General features: G+C 43.5%; 1 protein-coding gene across 4 annotated transcripts in view; it reads left to right on the forward strand.

The window, feature by feature from the left end:
- The window catches only part of LOC125454051 (myosin light chain kinase, smooth muscle-like), a 399,944-nt gene that overhangs the window by 112,623 nt on the left and 266,817 nt on the right, over nucleotides 1–20,504 (forward strand). For all 4 annotated transcript variants that reach the window (XM_059647275.1, XM_048534324.2, XM_048534323.2 and 1 more), the window contains one exon: nucleotides 12,023–12,202. In XM_059647275.1, coding sequence (XP_059503258.1) covers nucleotides 12,038–12,202 — 165 coding nt within the window. In that variant the 5' untranslated portion in view covers nucleotides 12,023–12,037. The remainder of the gene's footprint in view (nucleotides 1–12,022; nucleotides 12,203–20,504) is intronic.

The following is a 20,504-nucleotide window of genomic DNA, read 5'->3' on the forward strand; positions in this document are numbered from 1 at the left end:
TTTTGACACTTGTGAAATCCACATTGATACCATTGGGCTGCAGGGTTCCCAAGCGGAATAAGAATTGCTGTTCCTGCAACCTTCGGGTGGCATCGTTGTGGCACTGCAGGAGGCCCAGGATGGAGATGTCATCTGAGGAGTGGGAGGGGGAGGTGAAACAGTTCATGACTGGGAGGTGCAGCTGTTTATTGCGAACCAAGCGTAGGTGTTCTGCAAAGCGGTCCCCAAGCCTCCGTTCCCATTATCCCTAAGACAGTTTCCCTGTTGTTCATGTCACAAGTATTTGCAAGTGGAGAAAAACAGATTCCAAGATCCAACACTTCTGCCATCTGCAATCTGACCCGACCACCAAAGACAATTTTCCCTCCCCACCCTTGTCTGCTTTCTGACCACTCTCTCCATGACTCCCTTTTTAGCTCCACATTCCCCAATGTAGAGGAGGCCACAACGGGTACAGTGGACGCAGTATACCACATTAGCAGATGTGCAAGTGAACCTCTGCTTGATGTGGAAAGTCTTCTTGAGGCCTGGGTTGTGGGTGAGGGAGGAGGTATGGGTGTAAGCATGGCACTTCCTGCAATTGCATGGGAAAGTGCCAGGCATGGTGGGGCTGGAGGGGAATGTGGAGCAAACAAGGGAGTCATGGAGAGAGTGGTTTTTCCAGAAAGCAGATAAGGGTGGGGATGGAGAAATGTCTTTGGTGGTGGGGTCAGATTGCAGATGGTAGAAGTGTCGGAGGATGATGTGTTGGATCCGGATGTTGGTGGGATGGTATGTGAGGATGAGAGGGATTCTCTTTTGGGTATTATTGCAGGGTCGGTGTGTGAGGGATGAGTTGCAGGAAATGCGGGAGACATGATCAAGGGCGTTCTTGACGACTGCAGGGGCGGGTGGAAGTTGCGGTCCTTGAAAAACGAGGACATCTGAGATGTTCGGGAATGGAATGCCTCATCCTGAGAGCAGATGCGGCAGAGGCAAAGGAATTGGGAAAAAGGGATGGCATTTTTGCAGGAAGGTGGGTGGGAGGAGCTGTATTCTATGTAGCTGTGGGAGTCGGTGGGCTTGAAATGGATGTTGGTTTTTAGGTGGTTGCCCGAGATAGAGACAGAGAGGTCCAGGAAGTTGAGGGAGGTGTTGGAGATAGTCCAGGTGAACTTAAGGTTGGGGTGGAAGGTGTTGATGAAGTGATTGAACTGTTCGAGCTCCTCATGGGAGCACAAGGCAGCGCCGATACAGTCATTAATGTAATGGACGAAGAGGTGGGGTTTAGGGCCAGTGTAGGTGCGGAAGAGGGATTGTTCCACATACCCTACAAAGAGGCAGGCATAGCTGGGGCCCATGTGGGTATCCAATGGCCACCCCCTTAGTCTGTAGGAAGTGGTAGGAATCGAAAGAGAAGATGTTGAGGGTGAGGACGAATTCGACTAGGCTGATAAGGGTGTCGGTGGAGGGGTCTGGTCGGGTCTGCGGGACAGGAAGAAGTGGAGGGCCTTTAGCCATCCTAATGGGGAATGCAGGTGTATAGGGACTGGATGTCCATGGTGAAAATAAGGTGTTGAGGACCGGGGAATTGGAAGTTCCGGAGGAGGTGGAGGGTGTGGGTGGTGTCACGGATGTAGGTAGGGAGTTCCGGGACCAAGGGGGAGAAATTGCAGTCCACATGGAGAACTCCATTTTCTCCCCTTTAGTCAAGGAACTCCCAACCTACATCCGTGACACATCCAAGCCCTCCACCTCCTCCAGAACTTCCAATTCCCTGGTCCCCAACACTTCATTTTCACCATGGATGTCCAGTCCCCATACACCTGCATTCCCCATGCAAATGGCCTAAAGGCCCTCCACTTCTTCCTGTCCCGCAGACCCGACCAGTCCACCTCGACTGACACCCTCATTCGCCTCGCCGAACTCGTCCTCACCCTCAACAACTTTCTCTTTCGATTCCTCCCACTTCCTACAGAAAAAGGGGGTTACCATTGGGTACCCACACGGGCCCAAGCTATGCCTGCCTCTTTGTAGGGTATGTGGAACAATCCTCCTTCCACACCTACACTGGCCCTAAACCCCACCTCTTCCTCCATTACATTGATGACCTTGTCTCTGTGGTGCCTCGTGCTCCCAAGAGGAGCTCAAACAGTTCAATCACTTCACCAACACCTTCCACCCCAACCTTAAGTTCACCTGGACTGTCTCTAACACCTCCCTCACCTTCCTGGACCTCTCTGTTTCCATCTCGGGCAACCACCTAGAAACCAATATCCAGTTCAAGCCCACTGACTTCCACAGCTACCAAGAATACACCTCTTCCCACCCACCTGCCTGCAAAAATCCCATCCCCTAATCCTAATTCCTTTGCTTCTGCTGCATCTGCTCCCAGGATGAGGCATTCCACTCCCGTAAATCCCAGATGTCCGCATTCTTCAGAGGTCACAACTTCTCACCCTCATCACTCATCCCTCACACCCCATCCCTCCCCACCCTTGATCAAGGGTGTTCTTGACGACTGCAGGGGCGGGTGGAAGTTGCGGTCCTTGAACATCAGGCCAGTTGTAACAATGAATACTGGGCCCTCAGATTCTCACCTCGGTCTCTGACCACCCTCTCTACATGCTCCCACTGTGAAACTGACACTGATAGTCATGTGCTCAAAAGCGCACGTTGTTGTGTATCCTGGAGAAGGGCACTATCCTCCGTCATTGCCAGGTAAAGACCTGTAAGCTGGGAACCAGTAGAAGCCTTTGCAAAACCACCACTTAAGTCAAGATCCAGAAGAACTATATTTAACTTTAAATGGAAGCACAATGCTCCTTCCATGACCCTTCATTCTCTCAAGTTCCTTCCTGTCCCTTCATATTTCCCATGGCATCTTCATGTTCAACCCCACCCCCACACCTCACCCCCCACCCCCAACCATGTATCCTCTATCTTTATCTCATTCTGTGTGTACTGTAGGTAGACCCAGGAGTATGTCTTTGAAATTGATATAAATAATTGTTTCACAGTGGTATAGCACAGGAGGAGATCGAAATTGCATGCACCAGCTCCTCAAGTGAGTATTGCTACTTACTGCTAATCTCATGTTAATCTCCTGTTTTCCCTCCTCCCTTGCACAGTATTTCTGTCCAAATAGTCGCTCAATATCGTCATGAATGCCTCAGTTGATCCTTCCTCCTCCTCATACTCTCCCTGTTAAAAAGCTTTTTTCTCATTCATCAAATTATGAGATGAATAGATAGGGTTGACAGTCAGAATTTTCTTCCAGAGTTGAAATGTCAAATACTAGGGGATCTGTATTTCAGATGACACAGAGAAAGTTCAAAGGAGATATGAGGGGCATGTTTTTAACATGGAGTGATAGGTGTCTGGACGCACTGTCAGGGATGGTGGTGGAGGCAGAGACGATAGGTACGTTTAAAAGGCTTTTAGATAAGCACATAAATATAAGAAACGGAGGGAGGCAGAAGGGATTAGATAATTTGGCATCATGCTCAGCACAACATTGCGGGCTGAAGGGCCTATTCCTGACCTGTACTGTTCTTTGTTCATCTCACTTTTGCTTTTTTCCACATCACTTTAAACTGCTTCTTTATCTTTTATGGAGCCTGTTATGGCACATAGTGACCAACATCTATCGCAAGTATTAGCTGCTTGAGGGACTCTGGCTCAGAGTCAATGAATTAGAGCCTGAGCTTCAAACTCTGTTACATATCAGACAGTGAAAGGGAGAGTTACCTGGCTGCTGTGTTTCAGGAGGCAGACACATCCCTTAGATTAGCTATCTCAGAATGGATCAGTAGTCAGGAACAGGAGGGTGTGACTACAAGTGATGCAGTTAGAGAGAACCAGGAGGAATGCAGAAGGAGCCTCAGCCCTTAAGCTTGTCTAACAGTTTTGAGATTCTTGCTCCCTATGTGGATGAGAGCTGGGCTATAGGGAGAATGAACAAACTGACCATAGCACCATGGTATAGGGAGCCATTCAAGATGGGGGAAGAAAGAGAAATGTAGTAATTGGAGAGAGTATAGTCAGGGGAATAGACTCTGTTCTTTGTGGGCAGGGTAGAGGGAACCGCTGGTTGTGTCACTGGTGTGTGGATTCAAGATATCTCATCTGGGTTATAGAGGAGCTTGTACTGGGAGGGGAAGGTCCAGTTGCTGTGCACTATATAGGTACCAATGAAACAGATAGTAAGGGGTTCTGCTGGAAAAATATGAGCAGCTAAATGCTAATTTAGAAAACAGAATGAAAAAGGTGATACTGTTTGGTTTACTCCCTGAACCATGATCTGACTGGCAGAGGGTCAGCAAGATTAAAGAGGTAAACACATGGCTCAAGGATTGATGTGGGAGAAACAGGTTTGAATTCATGAGAAATTGGCATCAGTGCTGGCGAAACAGGGAGCTGCTCTGATGCGATGGGCTCCACCTGAATTATATGGCTTTGAACTAAATAGTAGTGTGGTGGGTTCGGTTGCATGAAAATTATGGAAAAATATAAAGGGGAGGAAGGCTTAGGAGAGGTTTTTAAATTTTCCAGAACAAGTAACAGGATAGAAAGTATGGAGAGGGTCAGAAATCTAACTTTAGGCACAGCACATTAGGGGACAACTATGAGAAGGGATGCATATAATGCAGGACTGAGGGTGTTGTACCTATATGTTTGCAATGTACAGAACAAGGTAAATGAGCTTGTAGCACTAATTGTACTTGGCAGATACAATGCATTATAGCCATATGGCTGCAAGGAGATCAGGGCTGGGAATTGAATATCCCATGATCCACATCCTACTGAAAGGATATGCAGATAGGCAGAGTGAATGGGTTTGCAAGTAATTAAATTGATTTGATAGCAACAAGTGATTTAGAATGGAAGGCATAGAAACTATGTAGGCAGAGATGGGGAACCATAAAGGGAAAAAAGACTGACGGACATTATGTATAGATGTCCTAGTAGTAGTCAGGACTTGAAGAAAAATCAGGAGATGACAAAGGCATGTAAGAAAGGCACTATCACTATAATGATGTGAGACTTCAATATGGGAAAATCAGGTAGTAGAATATTTTAAAAAGGAATTCGTAGAATGTCTACAAGATAGTTTTTTTGGAGAAGATTGTGGTAGAGCCCACCATTGAACAGGCAATTCTGTGTTTAGTGATGTGTAGTGAGATTTAGGTTTGATTAGGGAGCAGAAGGTGAAGGAACCCCTATGGAGCAGTGATCACAAGATGATAGAATTTGCCCTTCAGTTTGAGAGGGAGAAACTTCAATCAGATGTAATGGTATTACAATTGAGAAAAGTTGACTGCAAAGACACGTGGAGGTGCTGACCAGAGTTGATTGGAAGGGGATCCTAGTAGGAAAGACGTTGGTGCAGCAATGGCAAGAGTTTCTGGGGGTAATTCAGGAGGCGCAGAGGAAATTCATTCCACAGAGAAGAAACATACTGAGGGGAGGATGAGACAACCATGGCTAACAAGGGAAGCCAGGGACAACATAAGAGCAAAAGAAAAATAAAAGGGTGATGATAAGTGGGATGCCAGAGGACTGGGAAGCCTTTCAAAACTAGCAGAGGACAACGAGAAATGTATTAAGAGGAGAGAAGATAAAATAGGAGGGTCAGCTAGCTAGTAATAAAAGAGAAGATTTCAAGAGTGCTTTTTCGCTGTCTATAAGGAGAAAGAAAAGCAAGAGTGGATATTGGACTGCAGGAAAATGAGGTTGGAGAAGTAGTAATGGAAAATAAAGAAATTGCAGAGGAACTGAATAGATACTTTGCATTAGTCTTCACTGTGGAAAACACCACTAGCAGACCGGAATTTCCAAAGCGTCAGGGTGCAGAAGAAAACAGCTGAGGAGCTATTGATCTTTCAGGAATCCCTAGTGTCAAGAGGACTAGAAAATGTCTAGTGTAACACGCCTGTTTAATGAAAGAGGGAGGCAGAAGAAAAATCCAGACCTGATGAAATGGCCTGACCTAAAACACAACTTTCCTATTCCTCTGATGCTGCCTGACCTGTTGTATTCCTCCAGCTCCACACTGTGTCGAAGAAGGGAATCTATAGACTGGTTAGCCTGAATTCAGCCATTGGTAAGGTTTTAGAGTCTCTTATTAAGGATGAGATTGAGGAGTACTTGAAAGTGCATGCTAAAGCAGGGCTGAGTCATCAAAGCTTCGTCAAAGGGAGGTCATGCCTGACAAATCTTTTAGAATTCTTTGAGCTGGTAAGGAACAAATTAAACAAACGAGGGTCAATGTATTTAGATTTCCTGAAGATATTCAACAAGGTTCTGCGCAGGAAGCTGCTAAACAAGAGCCCATGATGTTAGAAGAAAGTACTGGCATGGATAGAGGATTGGCAGACTAGCAGAATGCAGAGAGTAGGGATAAAGGGTTCCTTTTCAGGATGGCAACCAGTGACTAATGGAGTTTCTTGGCGTCAATATACAACTACTCACAGAATTCATTAGCAATCTGGATGAGGGAACTGAGGGCATTATTTGTCAGTTTTCAGATATATAGAGGGACAGATAGTGTTGAGGAAGCAGGGAGGCTGCAGAAAGATTTGTACAGGTGAGGAGAAAGGGTAAAGAAGATTGAATACAATATGGGGAAGTATGAGCTTATCAAATTTCACAGCAAGAATAGAGTCATAGACTATTTTCTAAATGGGGAAAGGCTTCAGAAATCTGAAACACAAATTGACTCAGGAGTCTTTCAGAATTCTCTTAAGGTTAATATGCAGGTTGATTTGGCAATGAGGAAAGTGAATGCAGTGTATTCATTTCAAGAGGGCTAGAATACAAGAGCAGAGCTGTACTAGTTTAGATTCGTTACCCTACAGTGTGGAAACAGGCCCTTGGCCTGTTTCACAAGTCCACACCACCCTTTGGAGCATCCCACCCAGACCCATCCCCCATAACCCACACAACTCTGAACACTATGGGCAATTTAGCATGGCCGATCCACCTAGCCCGCACACCTTTGGACTGTGGGTGGAAACTGGAGCACCTGGAGGGAACCCACGCAGACATGGGGAGAATGTGCAGACTCCACACAGACAGTCGCCTGAGGCTGGAATCGAACCCAGGTCCCTGGCACTGTGAGGCTGCAGTGCTAACCACTGAGCCACCATGCTGCCCCATATTAGGCTGTGGTCAGGATACATCAAGAATAGTGTAAGTAGTTTTCAGCCCCCTGTCTAAAGAAGGATGTTGGAGGGGGTTCAGAGGAGGTTTGCAAGAATGATCCTGCGGATAAAGGGCTTGTCATATGAGGAGCAGTTGAGGACCCTGGATTCGTGCTTGACCAAATTTAGAAGGATGAAGGAGGCTCTGACTAATATTTACAGAAAGCTGAAAGGCCTGGATACAGTGGACATGGAGAAAATGTTTCCATTAGTAGGAGAGACTGAGACTTAGGGGCACAGCCTCAGAATGAAGGCATAACCTTTTAGAGTGGAGATGAGGAGGAATTTCTTCAGCCAGAAGTTGATGAATCCTTGGAATTCATCATTGCAGAGGACACAAAGAAAGATAATTGTTAAGGAACTTGCTAAAACTGCCAGTCAAAACACAGTCCACTGCTGAGATAAATGCAACTGAAATGAGCATTAAAAATGGACTGAGTTATAATAACGAATCCTGAGGTTTGTAATCAGTGGAGTTTATTGATACTGAAAAAATACAAATGGCCCGTTTTCCCCCTTAGGTACGCCTGATGGTCTGCTAATCAATGCAGTCCAGAAGTATGGGGGAGTGTTTTCTTTAAGTGAAAGCTACAGAAGCTGTTTTTGTATTTAAAAGCCTGGAGGTGAAACAGCTTCAAGGGCAGCTGACCATTCTTTTGTGGCTCCTCACTTGGGACTGGGATTCCTCCAGGGTTTATGTCTTCTCTAATGTCCTCCACGAAACTTGCAGGGTGTTTTAATGTTTCCAGCCTTGCAATGTAACAGGCACAGTTGGGGGTACTGTGCATCCGTGCCCTTACCGCATGCTGGTGAAAGCTGCCAGCAATGAGAATGAAGGTGGCATTCCAGAATCAGGTCTTACCCACTATTTCAAAAGGACTCCTGAGTTGTCTTAACTTGATGGATACCCAGGCCTTCATGCAAACTCACTCTGAGGTACGCCAAATGTGACATTTATCAATTTTGTCCATTTTCTATCCCATGTTGATTTTAAACATCTTTGTGCAGAACTGTCACATTTTAAACTAGAATGACTGAAGAGTAAGACCAAGGCCCAATAAAGTCTAATTCCAACCCTGCACCCAGGAAAGCTACTGTCTGCTGTTTACAAGTCTGTTGACACATAGGGGATGTGGTGATAAATTTAAACATTAGAGTGCTTAAGTAGCTGATAGTTATAGGGTACATTTGGGAGTTTAGGTCAGGATGAAAAATCGAGGGACGTTGCCTCCAGGGCATATTTAGGAAACACCTCTTTGGATATTCTGCTTCTATGGGTTTATAAAAAGAAAAGGATAAGTGAATGTAAGTGTGGTTCCGTTAGGGGCAGAGACAAGTGAAACTATAATGACAAATAAGGAAATGACAGAGACATTAAATCATTATGCAGCATCTGTCTTAATGTACAAAATGCAAAACATTTTTTTGTAAATAATGCAGAGGTTCAGTCATAAAAATAAACATGTGACTGCAGTATGTATTTAGGAAGGCCTTTTGATGGCCTTTATTGCAAGAAGATGAGACAATACCGAGTGTATAGATTTGGCCTTGTCATTTAAAGGGGGATATGCAATACTTGGATTGGAGACAGTTTGGAAAAGTTTCACACAGTTGATTCTTAGAAGTAGGGAATTATGAGAAAAGGCTAAGCAAGTTGGACCTCATACACATTGGATTTGGGAAGAATGAGACAAGATCTTTTTGAATCAAAGAATCTGAGGTATATTGACAGGATAGATTCTGACAGAAATGTTTCCTCTAACAGGGGAACCTAGAACTAGGGACCACAGTTTTAGAATAAGTGGTCTCACATTTAAAACAGACATGAGGCAGAATTTCTTCTCTCTGACGATCGTTGATCTTTGCAATTTTCTGCTGTTCGTCTTCCAGAGAGCAGTGGAGATTTGCTCATCAAATTTATTTAGAACTGAGTTGGATAGATCTTTTCTTATCCACACAAACTCAAAGAGTACAGGAGTATGTCGGATGTGAGATGAAGAATGGAGTTGTGGTGAGACAGGGCAGTGAAGAAGACATTTGGCACACTTGTCTTCATTGGTCAGAGCATTGTGTATATGAGTGGAAACATCATGTTGTAGCTGTACAGGAAGTTGGTAAGGCCCCATTTGGAGTACCGTGTACAATTCTGGTTGCCCTGCTACAAGAAGGATGTCATTAGACTCGAAAGGGTGCAAAAAAGATTTACAAGGACATTACTGAGACTGAAGGGTTTGAGTTATAAGGAGAAGATGGATAGGCTGGAACTTCTTTTACAGGAGTGAACGATGTTGAGAGGTGAACTTATAGACTTAAAATCATGACGAGCATTGATAAGGTGAATTGCAAAAGTCTTTCCCTTGGTGTAGGTGAGAAGAGAAATATTTAAAAGGGACCTGAGGGGCAACATTTTTCATAAAGAGGGTAGTTTATGTGTGAAAATGAACTGCGAGCTGAAGTGGTAGATGCAGCCACAGTCACAATATTTGAAAGATATTTGGACAGCTACATGAAAAGGAATGAATTAGAGGGATATGGGCCAAATGCAGGCAAATGGTACTCATTTTTACTTGAGAAGAGATATACTGGCACTGGGGAGAGTGTAGAGGAGCTTCACTCGGATGATTCCAGAGTTGAGAGGGTTGGATTACAAGGTGACACTGAGTAGACTGGGATTATACTGATAGGAATTCAGAAGAATGAGGGGCAATCTTATAGAAACATATAAGAGTATGAAGGGAATAGATAAGGTTGAGGCAGGGAGGTTGTTTCCACTAGCAGGTGAAACTAGGACTCAAGGGCATTTCCTCAAAATAAAGGGAAGCAGATGTCTTCTGAGGTCAGGAGGAACTTCTTCACCCAAAGGGTTGTGAATCTGTGGAATTCCCTGCCTAGTAAAGTAGGGAATGCCTTATGAGAAAAGCTACCTCGCTGAATATTTTTAAGGCAAGGGTAGATAAATTTTTGAACAGTAAAGGAATTAAGGATTATGGTGAGTGGGCGGGTAAGTGGAGCTGAGTCTCAAAGATCAACCATGATCTTATTAAATGGCGGGGCAGGCTTGAGGGACCAGATGGCCTAGCCCTGCTCCTAGTTCTCATGTTCTTATGTTTAATTTAGGAAACCTGGTCGGCATGCACAAGTTGGACAAAGAGCCTGTTTCCATGCTATAAGGCTCTGACTTTTAAGAATTATAACTCTTCTACTAATTTACAAATTATGAGCAGGATAGACTATTCAACCCATTTGAGCCTGCCCTACCATTCAAAAGGTTATGGCTGATCTGATGACAACCTCAACTCTACAATCCTGCTTACCCCCAGTAATGATTCACCTTCTTTCCTGTCAAGAATTCTATTGGTTGGTGGAGTCAGCTTAATGTCTAAATTGTTCATAGATTTTTGTGTTTTGCTGAGAATGACAAACTGAAAGCAATTGATATAGATAAAGAAATATTACTGGAAGTAAATAGTGTCCAATTGCCTGGACTTGACAATCTACATCTCAAGATTTCACAAACTTGTAAATGTAGAGTGAGTGGATATATTGTATAACAAAGGAAGAAGGAAGAACATGGAAGAAGAAGGGAGTTAGTTTAATATCAGTAGTAGTCCTGGGACCCTGTCCTATGCTTCTGATCTTGTTTTAGTGGGGAGGAGGCTCTCACCATTTTTTTAAAAAGGCCATTGAGAAGCCACCAGACAAGGTATCGTACCTGAATTTCAGCATCATCTGTACTTTCACAAATTGTGCTAAGGAAGACCAGAGTATTATGGAATTTTGACCTCATTTTCTGTAGTTAGGAATTTTAGACCTTTACAAGTCTGCCCAGTCACTTTATGAAAGATTTCATAGTGTAAACAACTGACTTGGCTCTTGGAATGAAGATTCTGGAAAGAGAACAGGAAAAAAAAAGTCATTAAACATTCTAAATGTTTTTCAGTATAAAATTAACTTGGTGAAATAAGACAGTGCCTATAATCACTGCATTAGAGAATGTGCCTACTACTTAGGAGCCAATTGCTAAACATTGGAAAATTATTATACTTCCAGTGTTTAAATAACTGATTACCCACTGCCAAACAAAACAATAATAGTTCAGCATTCCACTCAAATGCTGAAATCAAATTGAGAGCTACTTCCTCAAAAATAAATTATGAGGCAGGCAGTCATCAAGCAATTTTCATTACTTTTGAAACTGAAGATTGTTGCTATCCTGAAATATGTTCATACTCATACTGCTCTTTACATTAATGTACTAGTTATATAGCACCTGAATTGTTCTGGGCAAGAAATGACTGGATGAGCCTATTTCTGGATTTAATGGTCATTCCTGGGGGAATCCATGCTTGAGTGGAAGTTGTGATTTCCAAGAACACAACAACAACTTTAAATGAGGGCTTACTGTCATCTAATTCTTAAGTGATTATTGTTTCTGATGGTTTGCCAATGTGTATTGTATGTTTAGATTAGATTAGATTAGATTCCCTACAGTGTGGCAACAGGCCCTTTGGCCCAACAAGTCCACACCACCCCTTGGAGCATCCCACCCAGTCCCATCCCCTCATAACCCACACACGCCTGAACACTACGGGCAATTTGGCATGGCCGATCCACCTAGCCTGCACATCTTTGGACTGTGGGAGGAAACTGGAGCACCTGGAGGAAACCCACACAGACACGGGGAGAATGTGCAAGCTCCGCACAGATAGTCGCCTGAGGCTGGAATCGAACCCGGGTCCGTGGTGCTGTGAAGCTGTAGTGCTAACCACTGAGCCACCATGCCACCCCTATTCAAAGTGTTCATGCTAAATACTAATCAAACCTTTCCTTCCTATCAGATTGGATAATTAACCATGGGAGATGTGAAGATTGCTCAAAATGCAACTCGTATTTCCAAAACAACGTTAACTTTGGAAAGACCTCAGGCTGACACCTACCCTCCAGAAGCACCAGCTTTCACGCTGCCTCCAAGAAATCTGCGGATTCCCATTGGTGGAACAGCTAGGTTTGACGGAAAGGTAAGAATGTTGTGTGAAAGCTTGTCTGAAGTACTATTATCTTGCTGTACACTGTTCTGTGTGGTAATAAAACAATCTTTGATTTTTTTAAATTCATTCATGGGATAAGGGCATCAGTGGCTACGCAGCATTCATTGCCCATCCCTAATTGCCCAGAGGGCAGTTAAGAGTCAACCACTTTCACTGTGAGTCTGGAGTCACATGTTGGCCAAACCAGGTAAGGATGGCAATTTCCTTCCCTAAAGGACATTAGTGGGTTTTTTGAACAATTGACAATGGATTCATGATCATCATTAGATTCTTAATTCCAGATATTTATTGAATTCAAATTCCACCATCTGCCATGGTGGGATTCAAACCTGGGTCCCCAGAACATTATCTGGGTCTCTGGATTAACAGTCTAGTGATAAAACCACTAGGCCGTTATCTCCTGTAGGTGACTGCAGCACCTTCCTGCATTTAGGTACCACGTTGTGTCACAAACCACAGTGTAACCAACGTCGGCAACACAGCAACCAATTTCAGCACACAAACTCCCACAAACAACACCATGCCATTGAGTAGTTTGTCTGATTTAGGGTTGGGGGAATAAACACTGGCTAAAACATTGGAAGAATTTCCCTGCTGTTTTTCAGAATAGTGCCATGGGATCCTTTACGTATATTTAGAGGCAGATCTTGGTTTAATGTCTCACCTGTGACAATGCAACACATCTCTCCAACCACGAACCACCACCACCCCCTGGCCTGTACTGCACTGTGGTGTTAACCTAGGCGTTATGCTCAAGTCTCTGGAGTGAGACTTGGACCAGCAGCCTTCTGACTCAGAGGTGAGAATGCTGCCAACTAAACTACTGACATCAATAAGAAAAGTTCCATTCAAATGCTGAAAACAAATTAACAAACCACTTTTCTCGTAAAAGTATATCCTGGCATAGAAGAATTTAAAAATAAATCAATGACTTGACATCTGGCATCAGAAATGTGTTGCTATTGATAAGTAAAACAGATACTACATTTTCAGTTGTTTATATTTGATGGCAATTGATGGCGTGGATATGATAAAGTACAGCATTTAAAAAATGTAAATAGCAGGCATGTTATTTCTTGCTGATTCCTTATCTCTAACACTAAGGGAATTAACTTAAAAAAGGTTAGCAATGTAATTGTTTGCCAGGAAGCTGTGCTGTCCTGAGCATAAGATAAATAAGATGTGCACTGTCTGAACTTTTCAGCTTGTCTCACACAGATTGGTGGATAGCTAAGGAGAGTATTGTTATAAAGCCATCAATTAATTAATGGGACCTGTATCACGCACAACAATATAAAAAGACAAAATGCTTTTCAAAACTATTCAGAAACTCACAGACTGATTTTCCTCACACTCCCTGGCTGGACTGAGGTTTGGTAATTTAATAACAGTGTTGTTTTTACTGTCCTGTTTCTAAGTTCAATGTCAGCTCCCAAGATTTTACTCAGAGCCTTCACTGGGCTACCCAGGTGCGGACAATATGAAACTCCCTGCTGGTTGGAATCATATCTCACATAAAGAAAGATGGTTGTGATTGTTGGAGGTCAATCATCTCAGAACAAAAACATTGACGCAAGATTCCTCAGGATAGTGTCCAAAGTCCAACCATCTTCATCAATGACCTTGCCTCTTAATATCAGAAGTGGATGTGTTTGCTGATGGTTGCATAGTTTTAAGTATTATTGACCATCACTTCAGATACTGGAACAGCCTGAGTCCCAATACTGCAAGATCTGGACAAAATTCAGGCTTTGGCTAATAATAGGGTGGCACACTGGCTCAGTGGTTAGCACTGCTGCTACACAGCACCAGGAACCTGGGTTCAATTCCAGCCTCAGGCAGTTGTCTGTGTGGATTTGCACATTCTCCGTGTCTGCATGGGTTTCCTCCCACAGTCCAAAGATGTGCAGGTCAGGTAATCTGGCCATGCTAATTTGCCTGCAGGGATGTGTAGATTAGGTGTGTTATAGGGGAATGGGTCTGGGTGGGATGCTCTGAGGTTTGGTGTGAACTTGTTGGGCCAAAGGGCCTGTTTCCACACTGTAGGGATTCATGAAGTAGGAAGTAACTGTTGTACCTCACAAGTGCCCGGCAATGGCTACCTAATTATCGAGGCATCAACACTTGACAGTCAATGGCATTACAATTTCTGAATCCCTCATTATCAACACCTTGAGGGTTGCCATTGACCAGAAACTGAATTGGACTAACTGCTTAAATGCTGTGGCTATGACAGCAAGTCAGAAGCTAGCAGTTTTGTGGCAAGCAGTTTTGTGTCTCACCTCAACAATCACCATCTACCAGTTTCAACATTCACTCCCTTCGTCACAGATGAGCAGTGACACGTGTGCACCATGTACAAGATGCACTGCAGTAATTCCCCAAGGTTACTTCAAAAGTACATTCCAATCCTCTTGAGCTCCACCATCTAGAGAGACACGGGTAGCAGATACATGGCAACACCAAAATCTGCAAGTCCCTCTCCAAGCCACATTCCAATGTGACTTAGAAATATCACTATTCCTTCTCTGCCACTGGGTTTAAATTTTGGAATTCACTTCCTAACTGCACTGAGAGTGTCTCTACAACCTGTGGACTGCAGTAGTTAAAGAAGATGGCTGACCACCACCTTGTCCAAGGCAAATAGGAATGGGCAATAAAAAGTTGGCCAATAACCAATAATGCCCAGATCCCATGAATGAAGAAAGAAAAGTGGCATTGCATTAATTCATCTTCTTCAGGTTTGTAATACCATGTGGAATACCTAACTGAATGGGCACCTATAATTTTTTCTTAATTTTGAACAATCAATTAATTGTTTATTATGTGTATTGAAGTAGAGTGAAAAGCTTTGTTTACAAGCAGTACAGGCATATCATAGTAAGCAATGATGTACAGATTCAAAAGACTTGGACAGAGGCACACAGGTTATATTGCACAGGGCATGAACTAGGCGAGAACAACATTAGCGAGATCAGCATTATTTGAGGCTAGAGAGTCCATTCATCAGCCTATTAAGGGCCAGGATGAAGCTGTTCCTGAACCTGTTTGTGCATGTGCTCAGGCTTCTGTATCTTCCGCCTGATGGAAGAGGTTGTAGGAGGTCAGTACTGGGATGCGATGGGCCTTTGATGATGTTGGCCGCCATTCCATGGCAGTGAGTTATGTAAATAAATTGAAGTTTGGCTTCCGTGATGGTCTGGGCTGTGCGCACCACCCTCTGTAGTTTCTAATGTCCCTGGGCAGGGCAGTTGCCATACCAGGCCATTATGCACCCAGACCATATGCATCCAAATGGTGCAACTGTAGAAGTTGGTGACGGACCTTATGGACATGCCAAATATCCTGAGCCATCTGAGGAAGAAGAGGCATTGTTATGCCTTCTTGACCGTCATGTCTACATGGGAAGTCCAGGACAGGTTGTTGGTTATAGTCACTGAGGAACTTGGCGCTCTCTGCCTTCTCAACCTCAGTTCCATAAATGTAGATGGGGGGGTGAGTTGTCCTTTTTTCTGAAGTCAGTGATCAGTTCTTTAGTTTTGCCGATGCTGATAAAAGTTGTTCTCATTGCACCATGTCACCAAGCCCTCAATTTCCCTTCTATATTTTGACTCTGTTGTTAGAGATCCATCCTACTATGATGGTATGATCCGCAAAACTTGTAGACGGCGTTTGTTGGGAATTTGGCAACACAGTCATAGGTGTACAGGGTGTTCAGTAAGGGGCTGAGGATGCATCCTTGTGGGGCTTCAGTATTGAGTGTTATTGTGGACGAGGTGCAGTTACCTATCTTCACCGATTGGGATCTGTGGGTCAAAAGATGGAAGAAGACAATGAGCCAAAGCTTATCAGCCTAATTTCTTTCAAGATGGTGCAGAAACCCTCCCACCATATATTGCAATTTGAAGTGGCTGAACAGGATAGCCTTGGGGAAATTCCTGAAGTTTGTGTACAGATTATGCTAGTTATGGGTTTATCTAACAGCATCATAGTTTGCATTGCTTTTAAATGTCAGCCTCTCCAAATGGAACATATAGGCATTCAGCTCAAAAAAACTGAACATTTACTAGAATTCACTCTGGGTTTGTACAGTGCCAAACATGAATTTCCAGTTTGTTTCTAGACTCTTGCATACTGGATTGAAATCTACATGATTAATCTGGAAAATGCAATGTGCTTCCAGATAAAACTGCAGGTAATTTATTTTGGCATGTATTGTTGCAAAATAATTACCATCAAATTGAGTTTGTAGCAAATACATGCCCAGGAATATCAGTTTTAATTTAAATAAGACAACCAGGCAAAGAAAGTCAAAACATTGTGACCTGCTTCACATGATGCAGATATGACTGTATACTAACTTAAAAACCAGAGGTATTGTAAATCAGAAATGAAAACAGAACTTGTTGGAAAAGCTCAGCCGGTCTGGCAGCGTGTGTGGAGAGAAATCAGAGCTAATGTTTACGAATGAATGACCCTCCCTCCCTTCCTCAGGGGTTCTAAGGAAGGGCCACTCGACCTGAAACGTTAACTGATTTTTCTCCACAGATGTTACCAGATAATCAGCATGGATTTGCATGAGGAAAATTGTGTCTCACAAACTTGATCGACTCTATTGAGGCATTCACTAAAAAGGTTGATGAGGGCAGAGCAGTAGACATTGTTTACTTGGACTTTAGTAAAGGCTTCAACCAAGTTCCGTGGGGTAGAACATAGGAGTAGAGAAGAACTTCAAGAGAGTCAGGGGTCAAAGGTGAGTGTAGTAGCCAGTGAGGAGAGGGTGCTCGGGGAGCTGAAAGGTCTGAAGATGGATAAGTTACATGAACTAGATAGACTACATGCCAGAGATTGTAGAGGCATTGGCAATGATTGTTCAGGAAAAACTGGAGTCAGGGGTAGTCCCAGAGGACTGGAAAATGGCTGATGTAACATACCATTTAAGAACAGAAGGAGGCAGAAGACAGGAAACTATAGGCTTGTAAGCCTGATTTGGGTTGTTGGCAAGATTTTAGAGTCCATTATTAAGGATCAGATCATGGAGTGCTTGGAAATGCATGGTAAAATAGGGCTGAGTCAACATGGTGGTCATGCCTGATAAATCTGTTGGAATTCTTTGAGGAGGTAGTGAGCAAGTTAGACAAAAGAGAGCGATTTGGATTTCCAGAAAGCTTTTCTCTTGCTTATAGATGTCTAAGACAAAATCTTGCAATTTTCTTTTATATTACTAGCTAGCTTACCCTCATTTCACTGAGGCTCCACCATCTTCCCAGCTAGGTTCCCATTCCAATCAACTCTGACTATTTCTCCCTCATTTCTTTGTAGTTATTTTTCCTTAATTATAACACAATTACATCTGATTCCAGTTCCTCTTTTTCAAACTGCAGCTGAATTCTATCTTATTTACAGTCTCTGCCCCCAGGGGTTCCTTCACCTACCTAATCAAACCTGCCTCATTACACACCACAAAATCCAGAATTGTCTGTTCCATAGTGGGTTCTACCTCCAAAAAGCCATTTTTTAGACATTTCATGGATTCCTTTTCTTGGGATCTGCTACCAATTCTGAGTCCACCTACATATTGAACTTCCCCCATGATTACTGCAGTAATGCTTTTCTGACATGCCTTTCTTACAGCTCTCAGTGAGCAGAACCTCTGACACTCCTGTTCATATATGCCAGCCAGGGATCCCTGATTATACCAGGTTAACAGCTCCAATTGTGGAACTCATTCTGTGAGGTCCACCTGGCTGACCTTGTTACAATCACTGAGTCCACAAACTTAGGCTAGTTCTTTCTTTTGTTGCTCCTCCTGGGGCATTTTAGCACTGGGCCAGGTTCCTCCAAGTGTGCCTCAAATACAGGCAGCGTGTAACAGACAGTAGCTTGCCTCTTGCGTATCTGGAGCATCACAGGAACAAAAGTCATTCTCTTCTTCAGGTCACAAAGGCAGCAAAATCTGCCTTGTCAACCTCAGATTCCAAGGTCTCTTCAACACTTGACAGATGGTCCTGAATAAGCACATGGACCATACGAAATCTGCAAACTCTCAAACATTGTAGGAGCAAAATGTTTCCAGTTCCTGGGAACAGTCAGAAAGGGGTTTTGCTTTGGACTGACCTAGAGTTCCTCCGTTCAGGATATGTTCTGGCTGAGGCTGTGCAATTGCTTTCACTCCAGTGGTGTTCCTCAAGCGCAGTCAGACTGGCGAGAGTGTCCATTTCCATCTGAATATCCTGCAACTTGTATGCACCACTTGCTGCATTTGCTGATGATAAAGCCTATTGTAGTGCCTGTTTGAAGTCCAGTTGGGCTTCAGCTAGTAGATCATAGTAGACATCATAGATTCCACATACCAGACACTCTCTCAACACCTCATTAAAGGTGAAACCAAGGTCATATGCCTCTGCCAGTCATCTTAACCTCATCAAAAAATCACAATACAGATTTACCTGGTTCTCAAATTACCAAATGAAAATGGTAAGTTCTCAGAGGAGGCTTGGAGTTGTCATATTCCTTGACTAAATCTGTCCAGTCTTGAAATGTTTTCGTGTGTTGAGCCTTAAGGAAAGTGAGATTTCTAATAGCCAAAAGGTCTACAGGTCACAGACCATCAAGGAAATTGCTTGTTGCTTTTCATCAGCCCTAATGTCATTGGCTCACAAAAAAATTGCATTCTTTACACATGTCTTTGACAGCAGGGGTAAACAAGTCAGGTTTCCCAAACAACAGCATGACACAAGCAGTGCTTACCTCAGCTCAAAGACAACAGTTGCAAGGGAATTTCTTCAGAAGCATGCTTTACTCTCACTGCCATTGAAATAACTCCAGAGGCCAGTATCCTGTCACCAAGTAGCCATCGAATTACACGTGAAGCATCCTTGACACTGATCCTGCTTCATCAGAGCTATCTCTTAGAGTGAGCAGGATGTCTGACACTCTCGTTTATATCTTTCAGCCAGGGCTTCCTGATTGAACTAAATTAACAGCCCCAATCAGGAGATGTTCTATGAGTTACAATCACAATAACCACATCCTGACTAATGCTAAGGGGCCTGTACACAACTGGATTCTGGTCTTTTATCCTTTGCAGTTCCTCAACTCTACCCATACAGATTCTTCTACACCTTCTGACTCTATATCAGTACTTGCTATCAATTTAATTTCAGTTCTTACTGGCAACACAACCCTACCTCCTCTGCCTATCTACCCAGCCTTTTGATACGACATGTATCCTTGGGTATTTAGCACTGATCCTCTTGCAACCACGTCTCTGTGATATCCACAACAGCGTACATGTCAATTTCAATCTGTGCCACAAGCTCATTTACATTTTTTTGTATATTGCCTGGCATTTAAGTACAACACTTTCAGTCCTGTATTAACTATCCCCTTCTCATAATTGTCCCCTTATCTGATTTGCCTCATGTTAGATAGGTAGACCCTTTCCATGCTCACTGTCTTGTTACTTGTTCAGGAAACTTCAATAAGCTGAGCTCTCCCCTCCTTGACATTTTTCCATAACTTTCCATGCAACCAAACCCAACACCTCTGCCTCCCCCGTTATTTAGTTTATAACACTGTCCACAGCCTTAGTTATGCCAGGATAGTAGAGGGCAGAAGGATTATGAGAGGCCGTGGGAGATGGGTAGATGGTATTAACTGGTATGGATGAGGCATGGGAAATTCATAGGAATGAGGTCAAGTGGGGTGGTTGTGAGAGACGAGCTGGAAAGTGATTTCATATTATAGTGAGTGCAACCAGGTGGATCTTGTTGTCTAAGAGATCTTCGATTGGGGTTGTTAATCTGGGTGAATCAGGAAAGACCTGGCTGACGAATATAAACAGGGGATTTAGAATCTCCTCAGTTCAGGGGACTGACTGCAAGCTGGCAGCTAGTGTAGTGTGTATAAGTAAATAAAGTAGAGAGGGGGAGTGTTTTCTGGCAGGATACTGGCCTCTGTGCAGTAACGTCACATATGTTATTCTTTTATTTTGATGTCTGGTCAGTGTTTGATTCCAAGGCAGGCTTTCCACTCCATGTCTCGGGCACGGACTATGAACTCAGCTCTTCCTGTGTTCAGCAAGACTTCCAAACCAGCCCAATCCCCAGGATCAACAATAGACAGGTTGGGTTGCCAGGTTTAAAGGTGGGATGTGCTGAGCTGGGAATTCTCCACCTTTGCAAATTGGACCTGGGATCAAAAAGCAGGGTGTTTGATTTCATAATGATCATCAATCACAACACTTGTTATTTGTTTGATTCACTAAGTC

This window comes from Stegostoma tigrinum, chromosome 7, assembly GCF_030684315.1.
Source record: "Stegostoma tigrinum isolate sSteTig4 chromosome 7, sSteTig4.hap1, whole genome shotgun sequence".
NCBI lineage: Eukaryota > Metazoa > Chordata > Chondrichthyes > Orectolobiformes > Stegostomatidae > Stegostoma > Stegostoma tigrinum.